Consider the following 14736-nt stretch of genomic DNA (forward strand, 5'->3'; position numbering starts at 1 on the left):
AGGTACCATGAGAAAACTGGAACTAGCAAACTCTCTCTGCTTTGTGGGGTCATCACACCCCTGGCAGCACACATAAGGGAATTGAAGGGGGGGGGATTCTTCAGTGTGCTAGGATTTTCATTCTACCAAGTCAGCACAAGGTGTCTGCTGCTATTTGTATTTTTTAGATAAGACTGTATTGGGCACTACATGCATGTGGCAACTTTTCAGTGTAATTAATTGTAAGGCCCACAGACCTACAAGCTCCCTTAAATGGTAAAAGGAGTCCTTTCTAAGCCTGGTTAATCAGCTGTCCAATTTCAAACCATTTGTTATAATCTCAACTAAAGATTATAGAGCTGTGCTGAAAGTTAAATCTTCCACAACCTTATTCTTCACAGTGAATTATTTCTTTTGTCAGGGAACAAAGTATAAAAGTATTAAATACAACCTTTGAAGCAGTTCATCACTCCCAATAGGCCTGTGGGCCAAATGTGGACAAATGGCTTACAGCCCCGATCTCTCATTTAGATTGCTTGACATGAGCATATCAGGCTGTAGCAATCTGTGTATAGGGGTTGGGCTAATGCAGCGTGCCATCCTTAACCACCGCTCATATCAAGCTTGTTACCTTCTAGTGACCTTCCCAATGAGTGAACGCTTTCACCCTACTCAGAAAGAAAAATAGCTGTCAACTGTTTCAAAATATGCTCGTAAACATGATTGGTATGCGCTGCGTTGTGTGCCCCTGCTGAGGATTATTCCAACAGTCAAAGTCTGCATTCATGTGTTATGGACAAGGCTCCATTTTGCTGTCTTCATATTTTATCCCTATTCCCAGCAGAGGCTGGTGCACTTGTGCATTGCAGAATACATTTTAATTATTGTCTCAACATTTAAAGATTGGACTCTTTTGCATGTGCAGCTCAAAAAAATAAACTTCATGCTGCAGTGCTTTATGAACACTGAGAACAACAACAAAAAAATAAATAATTACGCAACAGCTGTTTGCTTTTTAATCTGAAAGTCATCAGATCTTGCAGCCTTTGATAGGCTACCCGATCTTCATGAATGACTGAACTAAATCTTTCCATAATCTGCAGCTTTATCAGTCTGTTCTCTTATGCATGCAAATCAGGAAGCACCTATTTTCCCAGTGTGAACAGTTTATCAAAAGCTTTGAGGCTTTTTACCCCATTTACAATAAGCGGCAAAGCCCGGCTCAGATTAGGCCAGCAGTGTTTTTGTATTTGACAGCAGAATTAATGAATATATAAAGCTTTAACGCAACTAGACGTTATCATTAACATATCAGCAGAACACTGATTTCTTCATTAACCGCAATGAAATTTCAATTCAACAGCTTCTAGTTAATTTCCATCAGTCCCCATGTAATTAAAATGTACAGACGTTTACAGAAACGTCACATGAGCACTTTAAGCGATGATGTTTATCCACTTCATTCTATATATTTTTTAGAATGTTTAGAGATTACTACATGTTCTTCATATGTGCAGTGTAGCCTGTTATTCCATATGGACACGTCTTTTTATATGATTGATATTGATATATTGAGATGACCGAGTGTCAGTCTTTTGTTTGAGAGTTTGTTTATTTCCAACACGTTTAACTTGTTTTATTTGGGCCTACACGTATATAAACAACCCATTGTGCCTTATATCTTTTAAATTACTGTATCATTTAATATGTTTACATCTCCTTTTTAATTCTTGTACAATTAAACTGGCCGCCTCCACTAATGATCCTGGCCTCATGCCAGTAAAGACTAAAAGCATGGCCTGCTAATTAAATAATGTCCCATATGTTCCTGGGTTTCCTGTGGTGTTTTCCCTTTTAAACCGATAATCCCCAAAACATTACTGCATCTTATTTTTATTTGTACTTTTTTATTTTTATTTTAACCGTTCAGCTGTACAGTGAAAAAAAAATGGCGATGTGGTTGTTGCACCTGCACGCGTCACTTTAATTAGGCGGGAAAAGCGACGGGCTGCAAACTCTCGCGGGATTTTCCGCGACTTGGATCCTCACGCCGCCCTCACGCACGACTCGTGACGTTTATTTATGCATCAGCACATGGCACTTTGATAAGATACGTGTTATCTCGCTCCCCATCAGCGTCACGCTGCTCATTTCCATAAATTATCTCTTAGTAATTATCTGGCCAGATGTCCAAATTGTGGCACAAATGATCTCCAAACGAAACACATCTCACTGTAATTTTGGTAATAGCTGATTAGACCGTGTGGGCTGTGGAATTAAAAAAAGGATATCTTTTGTAGTTTGAGCTCAAATGAGAAGGTCAGAGTCTGTGACTTTGAAACGCCATCTGTAGATTTCTCCATCATTCGCTTGGAGGTTTTTCTGTTTCACCACCTTTAAAAAAAATAATGTGATTATTAGATTCTCTCACTTTCTGCAATGATTTTATTCTAATGGATTATTATAGACTGTTGACGCTCATTATTAAGATCATAAATTAACCTTATCTGTTGTATTTGTTCCTGGGAGAAGACAAATCATTACTCATAATAAATAGAAAAAAAAGAAAACGAATTACAATGTACAACTCTTATAGCATCCTGAGTAATTCATTGTCAATTTGATGTTCAGTAAATTATAACAAATGACAGCAAATGAAGCTGATTTTATGGTATTGAAAATTCCCAGGCAGATGATGTGATTATATCTGTATCAGAAGCAGGGTGAGGGACAGATGAGTCAAGTATACTGAAATGAGATTAGGTTTTTCAATAGATTATTATTCATTATAATATATTAAGTAGGGTTTTTTTTTTAAACCCCTAGTCATTAAGCTTTTAATCACCTCTAATAGTTTTAACAATTACAAGAACAATAATCAAACTTGTGAAATTTTAACCTGTTTCCCCAAAAATGAATCCAAAGGGCCAATCTGAGCTCCAAGAACTACTTTTAATGAAACATGACTCGTGACTTTTCGAAACACGACTTTTGAATAGAACGTGTTTCCGATCGACCTAAAAATAAAGCAGCACACAATATAAGAAGCCGGTATTAATATTCATGATCAAATATCAGTATCACCAGCATTTTAAAGTCACTTGGATGTTGTCTGTCTCCCTGCATTTGATCCTTCCAAAGTGACATTTTGTGACGCTGTTATTGTGGGACGAAATTATTATTATTATTATTATTATTATTATTATTATTATTATTATTATTATTATTACCACCATCATACATTCCTTTTTGACCTCTTGTTTCCTCATACTTATATTTGTATTTATTTTATACTAAGGATCTAGGCCTTGACATCACTCTGAGGTATGCAGTTTTTATGTAAGACATTGTTTTGGGATTAGGATAATTCAAATAGTTGAAATTATAGGTCAGTTTTCCCTATTATTATTGTTATTATTATTATTATTATTATTATTATTATTATTATTATTATTGATGGTGATGATGATGTAGTGAAATCATTGTTTTCATGGGGTAAAAGGATGCCACTCTGCATAATTAAACATTGTACTATTTTTTGAGATTTCGTTTGTATTGAAATGAAATCTCATGTGGATGAACAGAGGAAACGCGGACTGAAGCGCGGGAGACAGAGGGGAAATTGCTCGCAGGTGATTGGCTGTCGGCTTCGGGCCCGTGTAGGGATGGACCTTTTGGATAAAAGGAGAATTTCTGGGGGGGAATCGCATGTATTTGCACTGGTGGATTCCTGTGCACAGGGGAAGCGGGGAACTATCCTCAAAGGCACCATGACGGGGAAGGAAGGGGCTGTGTTATTGGAGAGTTTAAGCAAACCGAAATTAGTTGAAAACGGAGCGAGCAGCAACCCGCACTTGGCGAAGAGCATCACCGCGAACGCGCCCAGGTGCACGGGCTTCGGTATCCAGGAGATTCTGGGGCTGAATAAGGAGGCGTCCTCGGCGCCCCGGAGCGCGCTGGACTCCATCCCCGGGGGCGCGCACTTGCTGGCCGCGCGCTCTGTACTTGGCCCCGCCGCCGTCGGGGTCGGAATGGGATTCATCGGCCCTGGGGGTATTCCATCCTTCTACAGACAGCCCTCGTTTCTGGAGGTCCTGTCAGACACACAGAACGTCCATCTCCAACCCCTCAACAAGACAGCGCATCAGGAGGCCGGACAGTCTGCCAGCTCAGGTGCGAGTCACACACACACTCACACAAACACACACACACACACACACACACACACACACACACACACACACACACACACACACACACTGGCCTCGTGGGGTATATGCGTGGTTCTGCGTTTTAGATATGAGCGCTTTTCTCTATTTCTCCATCCGACTTCTTCTTCTTCTTTATTATTATTATTATTATTATTATTATTATTATTATTATTATTATTATTATTATTATTACTTAATGTTATTGTGGCTAATTATTATTACAAGTTAATAGCAATTAACATTGAAATGAATGTAACTCCCGAATTCAGTAGAACAGTAACACGGATTGATTTATTATTTATTGAGGTAATTGATTTTAATGAATTTAATAGGCCAGAAAAAAACAACAACTGTTCCTGAATTTTATAGACTCAGATGTTTCTTCGAGCGAACGAAAAACATCCAAGTCCTCCCTGGGCCAGTGCAAGAAGAGAAAGAAGAGGCGACATAGGTAATTATTACTGTTATTTTACAGAAGTGTTATGAATTCAGGTTGAGAAATTCACCTTCCTCGAGCACTTTGGTATGGTGAATAGTTGACTGTATAATTGTCAAAATCTAATATGCATTTGAAGAAAATATGTCACTATTGGAGTTAGCAGATTTATACCCATTTATCGGGATTTTTTTTTTTATATTATACAAACAGTAATAGTAACAATAAAAACTATGTAATAAATAATTTATCTTATATAAGCCCATAAGAATAATGACTATAATTGTAACTATTATTATTTTTTGTATTTATTTTTTATTATTTCTATAAAAATAAGAAATATCAGTAGAAATTGCTCTCGTCGATTTTGCTCTTGGCTGGTAGTTGCCGAGTTTTTTTATTTTTTTGGATTTTTAAAAATATTTATCATGTGAATGCTCTATTGTAAATGTCCTTTTAAAATGCCATTTTAAGAATTGTTCTTTTTTATTTTTAAAGAATGAATCTTGATGTTTATTTTAGGATTATATATTCTCTGTAATAGCTCTGTCGGATATATACATCAAGTATTAAAACTACATTCCAAACGTACTGATCATATTTGCTGTATTATTATTATTATTATCAAACAAGAAAAAAAATCAAATTCAGCCAATATTATCACTACAATTTACATTTACACAATAAAATAATGCATATAATGCATAATTTTTGTCTCATAAATAATTACAGAGGAAAAGCTTAAGCTTATCCGAATATTGTAGGCCTTTTAAAAAATCTCAGCAAGCATTTAAACACTGCTCAAAGTCTAAAGCATGTATTATTATTATTATTATTATTATTATTATTATTATTATTATTATTATTATACTGTATAAAAATGGTTGAAGCTGTTTGTTATTAGCATCATGACAACATTTCCCCCAGACACAACGATGCGCTGGAATATTGTGTAGCTCACATGCAGAATAATTATTCGTTATAATAAAATAAAGTGCTTCAGGGAGATTTGTCATGTGAGCTGATTAGACGCTCTTTCTTTTTATTCAGGACAATATTCACATCTTATCAACTGGAAGAACTGGAGAAAGCTTTTAATGAAGCGCACTATCCAGATGTGTACGCCAGAGAGATGCTGGCTATGAAGACTGAACTACCGGAGGACAGAATACAGGTAATGTAGGGTTTATAATCATAAAGCATGATAATAAAGCCTTTTCTCAATTTCTATTTGTATTTACGCGATTCTGTCATTTCCTCTCAGACACGCATAATAACAACAACAACAACAACAACAAACGTTATTATCGTCGTCGTCATCATATGTACACTTAAATATGTAATGTCAATATGTACATTTATTATTTTTCTATTAATTATTATTATTATTAAGACAGTATCAATCATTCTGTATGTATATATGTTTATTTTATTTTATTTTATTTTATGGCATATCTAACATTATATGAATTCCCGAAAAGAGGTTAAAAAATGAAACCTTCATTCGGCGTGTCAATTATACATACTACAACTACAATATATTTCCATTTTGTGTCATTTAATTTTGTACATTTTTATATATTTATACATATTATATAGAGCTCAGTATTATATTAGCTCAAAACCTGTTGCCTTTTTAGTCCACGTCGTTCTTTCAGGCATCACCTGCTTTTATTCGTTCAGCTTTTATTCCGTTTATATGCCTATAATAATCATTCGTTTTAATTTAATGTGTTTGTTGGGGAATTTCTCCGGTCTTATTTGTTTACTCTGGAACATAGGACATTGATAGGATCTTTTCTCTTTGATATATATATATATATATAAAATCATTTATTAAATAGTGATATAAAGAAAACAGAAATGTAAAAGGCGTGTAAATCTCTAACATCTGTATTTATGCACGCTTTTCCTGCATTATGAAAAGAGTAATCAGGTTTAAATGATTTAATATTTTGACCATTCCTGTAGTTGGATCGAGTGTTTAAATCCAGGAATTAAGCATTAGTGTTTATGTTACGCCTTTTCATCATATCCATAACCCCAAAATACGGTGAAAGAAATCGAAATCCGCTACCAATGCAAAAAATCCTAGTTATTATTTATATAGAGATACAGATGTTAGAGACACGCGTGTATTCTGGCCTGGTGCATTGATACCAAGAGTGACATCATTGTTCTAAAACACGCTTGCAGCTACAGTAGTAATGCTAAAGGTGTTATTAATAAATTGAAACTAAAAAATAAAAAACGGTCGACCTCGTGATTATGAAGGAGCCTGTTGGCTTTCTGTGCGGTGTTCCTCAGAACCTTCTGGATTTTGGCTGAGCTTCAGGTCCATCAGGTGGAGCTGTATCAATCAGCACCTTAACGACCCTTTAAAGCAATGCTTTGCCATCGCGCCATGCGATTTGGACACATCATTTCTCATCGCCTCTCATGATGAACGTGAAACAATTTTGCTCTCGGAGCCTGAGCGCTAACGACCTAATCAAGCAATCGCGGCGGAAGGAGATTGCGGGGTGACCCGAGCCATCCATCTGCCGACGCGCCTTTTTTAATCTCGCCCTCATTATGGCTCCTCTCGATGAATAAATAATACGGGGAAATAAATAAATAAATAGAACACGATCCCGCTCGCAGTCCAAAGTAAGATTAACATCTAATTTTCCTCATCTGGTGTAATTAGTTAAATCAGACGAGTGCGCGGAGTTGGGAGGGAAGACGGAGCGGGGCGGAGGCGCGGCTCGGGGACTCCGCAGGTTCAGATGAAATAACTCCATTGAATTTATTAGCGCGGGTCAATGGCGCTGCTCCCCAGGGCGCTGCTCGTTTAATTTCCCGTGATATTTGCCCGCCTGTCCACCATCGATTGGGCCTGAAATTAACTTATTTTTCAATCAGCCTCGGCGTGCCCTAGGGGTCGCTTCTCCTCGCTGTCTCCGCCCGCTTTTCTTTACCGCGACCGATAACCAATTTCACTTGCATGAAATGAGAGATATCACGAGGAGCACCCACAACATTCCAAAATGCTTGGATAATATGGTAAAAATGTGCCCCGCCCCTTCGTGTCCGGTGGGCGTGGCCATATGCTATTTATAAAAGAAAATAAATACAAAAATAATTTTAAAAAAAAAGCGAAAGCGAAATGCAGAAACTCTGCAATAACACTATTTTAAGCAGCTCTCGGCCAGATGTCCAGAAGACTGTGTAAAAAAAAAGTGTAACAGGTTTGACGCTTGGCAATTCCCATCTGGCTGGATTTAAGAAATTCTCATAAGCATGGTTTATTAGATTGTAATCACAGCTGAAAGAAGGTTATTTTAGAGTAAATCCACTTACCCATCCATCCATCGGTCCATCCTTGAATCCACCCATCCATCCACTTATCCAATCATCCTCCCACACACCCATCGATTCATCCATCCATCCCATCATTCATCCATCAATTAATCTTTCCATCCATCCATCCATCCATCCATCCATCCATCCATCCATCCATCCCATCATTCATCCATCAATCAATCTTTTTATCTATCCATCCATCCATCCATCCATCCAAGTCATCCCCATCTATCCACATATCCATCCTTCTATCCATCTACCCATCAACCATCCATCTACCCATCCATCCATCCATCCATCCATCCATCCATCCATCCATCCATCCCATCATTCATCCATCAATTAATCTTTTCATCTATCCATCCATCCATCCATCAATCCAGACATCCAGACATCCATCCATCCAGACATCCAGACATTCAAACATCCTTCAATTCATTCATCCATCCACCAATTAATCTTTCCATCCATCCACCCTGTCATCCACCCATCCATCCATCTATCAAGTCATTCATCCATCTATCCACATATCCATCCATCCATCCATTCATCCATCCATCCATCCATCCATCCCTCCATCCATACATACCTCTGACCCATTTCATTGTTTTCTTTTCTTTTCATGTGAGTTAACCCTCAGGTTTAACCTATTCACAGGTCTGGTTCCAGAATCGTCGAGCTAAATGGAGAAAGCGGGAGAAGTGTTGGGGCCGCAGCAGTGTAATGGCTGAATATGGACTGTATGGGGCCATGGTGCGTCACTCCATTCCTCTTCCAGAGTCTATACTGAAGTCTGCCAAAGACGGAATTATGGATTCCTGTGCACCTTGGCTACTAGGTATGAAAATATTCTGCATTATATAAAGTATTAAAAAACTGAGCTATCACACAATAGAAATGAAATTGGAATCCCGATGATGCTACAGACAAAAGAGCATAACTGTATCTGTTAACTGGGTGTGAAAGAAAACATTCCAGTCTTCTCATGTAAATTAGGCATCCTGAGCATAATTGGATTATGATGACTGAAAGAAAAGTGGGGGAAATTATTAAAATTATGAAACACTAAACAGTGCTTTCGGAATATATCTTGAGCCACAGATGTGACTGATAAGGTGATAAATCTTGAAATGTTTGTAAGGTTTCCTACTGTTTTCAGACTAGTAAGAATGTTTTTTAGAGGAAGAATTTCCTTGTCTATTAAAGATTGTACTTTTGTTTTGCTATTAGTTTTATTCATTCATCTTCAGTTACCACTTTCCTGGTCAGGGTTAAATGGAGTAATCTTTAAGTTTGTTCAAATTTAGATGTTCACTTCTTTCTTTGACTGTGACACACAATTCTGTGGACCAAAAAAAAAAAAAGATTAATCCTAATATGCTTTGTACAAGGCCAATATTAACTACTATAATGCTTGTTTGGTCCTTAAATAAACCAAGAAACCTAAATATTCTTAAGATTATACTTTTAATACAGATAAAATCTTGTCAAGCTTTAGTTAAACAATTATGCTATTTATTAATGAAGTGTTTTATAGAATGTTTGCACTTTGCAAAATGCTAAAAAAAAAAAAATGTAAAAATGTAAAAAAACAAAATAAAAAAAATAGAATTCACATTTTTTCATTAACTGGTTCAAAATTGGCAGGTCCACTCTCATAATCATTCATATCATGACAAAACAGATGGTTCTCATATTGTTTTACTCATACAGCTTTTTTTTCTTTGCTGTTTGATGGCAGAACTGCTGAGCTTTGCATAAATGCACAAAGATTAAAAATATTCAAAGCAATGGCCTGCTTTAATACCTGTCCACTTTACTCCCTTGAGCTGTTTTATTTCTTCACTTTTCAGAAAGCCTTGTTGTAAATATAAACACATATACCCAGTCTCCTGTAGTATATAGTACAGGAGTGTGCATTATAATGATATCTAAGTGTAATATATTCAAAACTACACATTATTTAGAGATGACCATCAACACAAATTATCAGTGAATGAAGGTTTTGTAAGATACACATACATGCTATCATAAGTGCTATTGCCATAATTATTAATAATATATTTACATACCTATATATTTTCAATCTTTTAATGCAGGACATACATATTAAACTTATTTAAAGGTAATTATGATATTCTAAAAAAAATTCATAGCAGCATAACAAATCCAAAAGGTGACTCTCAAAAGCTGGAATCGGATCCAAGCATATATTCTATAATATACAAGTGGCAGGAATTCTCACTGACTGAGCAGAAACATGCGGACAAAAAAGAAAAAGCTGCAACTAAACATGGGAGTTAAAGCCTAGTCCTCAGGAGTGCTTCAACTCTAGTCACTAATTCACTAGTACATTAGTAGTGTACCAGTTCGAATCCCTAGTCTCTTGTCGTTTACCAGTTCAAATGTCTTTCCAATCCCCAGGCACTTCTCTAAATCCGAATCCCTCATCGTTCTTTGCAGGGATGCACAAGAAATCGCTGGAGGCAGCATCAGGCACACCGAGCCGGAAGCCTGACATGCCTCAGCATCCAAACAACGCCGACGTTGACGACACTGATGCCGAGGAGCGAAGGAGCGACTCACCTATGTCTAAAGAGGAACTGAGGGAGAACAGCATTGCTGCTCTCAGGGCCAAAGCACAGGAGCACAGTGCCAAAGTGCTGGGGACAGTGACTAACAAGAGACCTGAGCATAAAACACAGGGGGAAATGGATGAGAAGTCCAGCGTGGAACACACTGACTCCCAAGAAGAAAAAGAGAGCTCTTAGATATGCACTTATAACCTTCGGTCCTACAGCATTGTGTCTTTCTGTAGCTTTCCTTCAAACAAATCCTGATTATCTCTTCTGTATTTCCTCAGAAACCCACAGGCAAACAGTGGATCTTGGTCTTACCTAGCTAGCGCTATTTTCCTGTTCTCACTTCAGCTTCGGCTGTTTTTCTTGATAATGTTGATCGGAAAATACAGAAAGCATGACATGCTAAAGTTTATTTTTATTTTATAACATGTACTTTCCACTAAGTGTCATTTGGTTCCATATACAGTTTAATGCTCGTACAAGAAATATCTGTAGCCACAATCTGGCTTTATTTCTTTAAACTTACTAAACATAAGATTTTTTTTTATTGTTACTTTCAAATGAACCATTTACAACAGTTTCTTATCAAGTCTGTACACTATATTTCTTTTAAAAAGCACTTAGTGGTTGGTACACAAGTTGTATTAGAATGTAACACTGTACATATTGTAAATAAAATAGCTCGCTACAGTATTGTTTGAAGTACAATTGAATGTACTGTAGTCTTATAATATGTGGAGTTCTGTTCTGAGTAAAATGTTGATCAGATTATTAAAAAAAAAAAAAAAAATGTTGACCTATGCCTTTTATATGGGAACAGTGATCAGAATTCTCATTAAGTTTTAAGAGAATACAGAGATCATTTTGAAATCCTAAATCATACAACACTACAAGGAGAATATTCTAAACAATAATAAAAAAAAACTGCTTACATACATTTGAGCATCATATAGGTCATTACCTACACGATTTACGAACAATCTGCTAATTGTGACAAACACGGAAAAAGAATATTGCTATTCAATCCTGATTAGCATTTTCAGTCTTTTATTTTCTTGGATCGAAGCTGACTTTAGCTATATCTATGATTAACAACATAAGATAAACAAAGGTAACACAACACTGCTTTATAAAAGTAATTTTCTACTTATTAGGCCTGATGTGCCCTTTTTCCTCTATATTTTAGCGGAGTGTCTGTGTGTCAGCAATTCGAATCACATTTGCAATATCTCGATCTAGCTAGATTGAAAAGCAGGAACAGTGCATGGCAGGCGTATGGGAAAGAGAGAGCATGAACACAGCCCTGGATATGCTGCTCTCCACCTAAATCACAGCCACTAGTGCTCATGCTCACTCTAGATCTTCTGTTGAGAACTGATTTGATCCTTCATGTGTTTTATTCCTCATGTAACCTTGTAAATATGTAATTATTTCTCAGTAAAGTACTTGTATTAGTTGAAATTAAAATGTTAGAGTTGTTTGTTAATTGTGATCTCTCTCTCTCTCTCTCTCTCTCTCTCTCTCTCGCACACACACACACACACACACACACATGATCCTATCCTGCCCTTATTATTGAAGGCTGTCAACAGATTATTGATACACACTGTTAATTCAGTCCTCATTTCATTTAATTTACTTAGTGTCTGTGTAATTAATTAGTTGCCATCTGCAGTGATTAAGCCTGGCTTATAATGCAGCAAAATACCTCTATCCCATTTTCAGCTGATTGCTATTTATGATGTATGATGATATGTGTTTGGAAGCCGTTCCACCACTTATCGTTTTCGCCAAAAAAGAATTATTTTGGTAAAACATTTGTGTCTATTGTAATGCAATGCTGTGCCAGGGGTAGATGATACCTGCATCTGTGTGAGACAAAAGTATCATAATTTCATGCTGTTCTTCCTGCAATGGTCTTCCAGACATCATCCTGTGTAAAAGTCTTTTTGAATCCAGTAATGTTTTGAGGTAGATGCTCTCATTTACGCTTAGACATTAGCCAAAATTTATATATAATTTATTTATTTATTTATAGATAGATAGATAGATAGATAGATAGATAGATAGATAGATAGATAGATAGATAGATAGATAGATAGATAGATAGATAGATAGATAGATAGATAGATAGATAGATAAAAATAAAGCAATGTCCAAAAAGCTCTACAATTAGACCTAATAAATTGGGTTTACTTTATTAAAATCTTAAAAGTGCTATCAGTGTTCTTTTTGGGTGTCTCTGGGCCCCTGAGCAAGGCTCTTAACCCCATAGCTGCTCAGTTGTATGAATGTACATTTCGCTCTGGAAATGTACATTTTCACATTCTGATTAAAGAAAATGCAGTTAACTGGTCAGATTTCTGTTTTGCTGAACTTTAAATACATTGCAGATACAAGGTTAACACATTCAGGAGTTTTGCCAGTGCTTTTTATATTCCTATTTGATTGTTTTTTTGTTTTTGTCTTTGCAGTATTACTTCACCCATTCCGGAGTTACACCATGCAACACATTGAATACCTAATTGTGTTTAAGCCTTTCAAACCATGTGATGACATATGAGATTCTATTTTCAATAAATACAGTAATGTTTCAATACAACACAGAACTTGTGCACAGGCAAGATATGGAGCTTAGGAATCTGTCCCAATTCCTGGAGGTTACCTGATTTTGGACCGCTTCCAGCATGCATGAATGACTCTCTTTTACCTGCTTCAGGATAATGTGATGAATCACGTGAGGCAATATGCATGCTGGTATGGCCATATGTACAAAGCCCAGGTATTGAGTGCAGACAAATGAATAACTTGCATGGCAAATCGACTATATTTTGGTCCGGTCTGCAGAAGTTGACTCTTCTGTGAGCAAGAGCTCTGTAAACCCTAAACCAACGTGGACCACATGAGTAGCCCGCGGGCCTTTTCTAAAAAATAGCTGTTCACTACTTTGTAAAATCATTGTTGATACTTATTATGACAAATCATTAACATGATCAGTGTCTTCACATAGATGAATATCATTAATTATTAATAATAACATAAAAAAAAGGTAAATTGAGCAAATTTGTTATTTCAGATCAAACTGAAAATCTGTGTGTATCAAACTGGTAGCCCTTTACATCAATGGTACCCAAGAAGTAGCTCTCAGTTTTAAAAAGGCTGGTGACCCCTGCTCTAGACCAAGCCAGGAAGCAGAATTCTCTTATAGGAACTTAAAACTAGATTGTAGTGGCCTAAAGGTAGCACCCGAATGGTCCATTTGGTCAATGCTTGCTTCATGGTTTTGAAACCAGTGCCCTCCTTTTCAGAACTTTTTAGAAGGATGGTCTTTTTAGGGTCAGTTTTAACACATCATACAGAGAAAATTGTGCTAAACACATAAGGTAAAATGTATAAAGGAATTTATATGAGCATGTCTCCTTACCTTTAAAAGGGAAAAGTCTGTAGCTATTTCTGGAAAATGTTTGGCAAAATCCTCGTTCCTGCTTCCTTTAGCTGTCCAAACACACTGGTGGCTTCTTCCCTTAACAAATGTGATTTTGAGATTTGGCATCCTCATCAGTTTATTCATGTTTGTTTATGCTGAATCTAAAGACTACTATTTGTATTGCAGTAAACACTCCATAGCATAAAAACTGCTAGAAAATAATCATTGTATGTCTTTTTGTGAATGCTGTTCTGTGAATGTTGTCCCTCTTCATCAGCTGGATCAAGGGAGAAGTAACTTTATGACTAAGTCCCTAATGCTGAGCACTGCCACTACCATTGGCAGACTCGGTACATTTCTCAAAGCAAACGCTATTAAGGCTGAAATGAAAAAAGATGTCACATTTTATGCCAGACCTGATTTTTAAGTGAAGGATCAACTGAGTAGACTGATTTGAAGGTGATCACGTTGTGCAAATGTTATAGAGCGATGCACATAAAAAGGTATAAAGTAATAAACACAGACTTTTACTGTACACTCGATCTGTGCCATTCCTTGTGGTGAAAGTTTTATTTTGTACACTACATGGCCAAAATGATGTAGACACCAGATCACCAAACTCATCTGTGCTTGCTGAACATCTCATTACAAAGGAGCCTGCTATAACAACCTCTTCTCTTCTGGATAGGATTTCCACATGATTTTGGAACATGGATGTGGGAGTTTCTGCTGAAAAAGCAATAATGAGGTTGGGTA

The 14736-nt window shown here is 36.7% G+C and overlaps 2 protein-coding genes across 4 annotated transcripts in view; one reads left to right on the top strand and one right to left on the bottom strand.

The window, feature by feature from the left end:
• Positions 1–14736, bottom strand: part of LOC310727724 (uncharacterized protein) — a gene marked incomplete at its 5' end in the record, with an annotated part of 109714 nt that overhangs the window by 61751 nt on the left and 33227 nt on the right. The gene's annotated exons all lie outside the window — the stretch shown is intronic.
• On the top strand, positions 208–11343 carry vsx2 (visual system homeobox 2). Of its 3 annotated transcripts, XM_083543713.1 has the most exons (6): positions 208–255; positions 3523–4152; positions 4560–4641; positions 5677–5800; positions 8629–8809; positions 10396–11343. In XM_083543713.1, exons 2-6 carry the CDS (start codon positions 3540–3542, stop codon positions 10740–10742), a joined length of 1347 nt encoding a protein of 448 aa, XP_083399839.1. In that variant the 5' UTR covers positions 208–255; positions 3523–3539; the 3' UTR covers positions 10743–11343. The 3 variants fall into 3 exon arrangements, with proteins under 3 accessions (XP_083399839.1, XP_083399838.1, XP_083399840.1); XM_083543712.1 differs by lacking the exon at positions 208–255 and having other exon boundaries at positions 1560–4152; XM_083543714.1 differs by lacking the exon at positions 208–255 and having other exon boundaries at positions 1560–4152; positions 10435–11343.

The sequence above is a fragment of the Silurus aristotelis genome (genome assembly GCF_946808225.1).
Source record: "Silurus aristotelis genome assembly, chromosome: 6".
Taxonomy (NCBI): Eukaryota; Metazoa; Chordata; class Actinopteri; order Siluriformes; family Siluridae; genus Silurus; species Silurus aristotelis.

What these genes read in the sequence shown, in the direction of transcription:
- vsx2 (XM_083543713.1), top strand. Translation starts at nt 3,540, where the DNA reads ATGAAATCTCATGTGGATGAACAGAGGAAACGCGGACTGAAGCGCGGG. An exon ending in CGGACAGTCTGCCAGCTCAG is followed by an intron (nt 4,153 to 4,559) that starts GTGCGAGTCACA and finishes TGAATTTTATAG; the next exon opens with ACTCAGATGTTTCTTCGAGC. An exon ending in TACCGGAGGACAGAATACAG is followed by an intron (nt 5,801 to 8,628) that starts GTAATGTAGGGT and finishes ACCTATTCACAG; the next exon opens with GTCTGGTTCCAGAATCGTCG.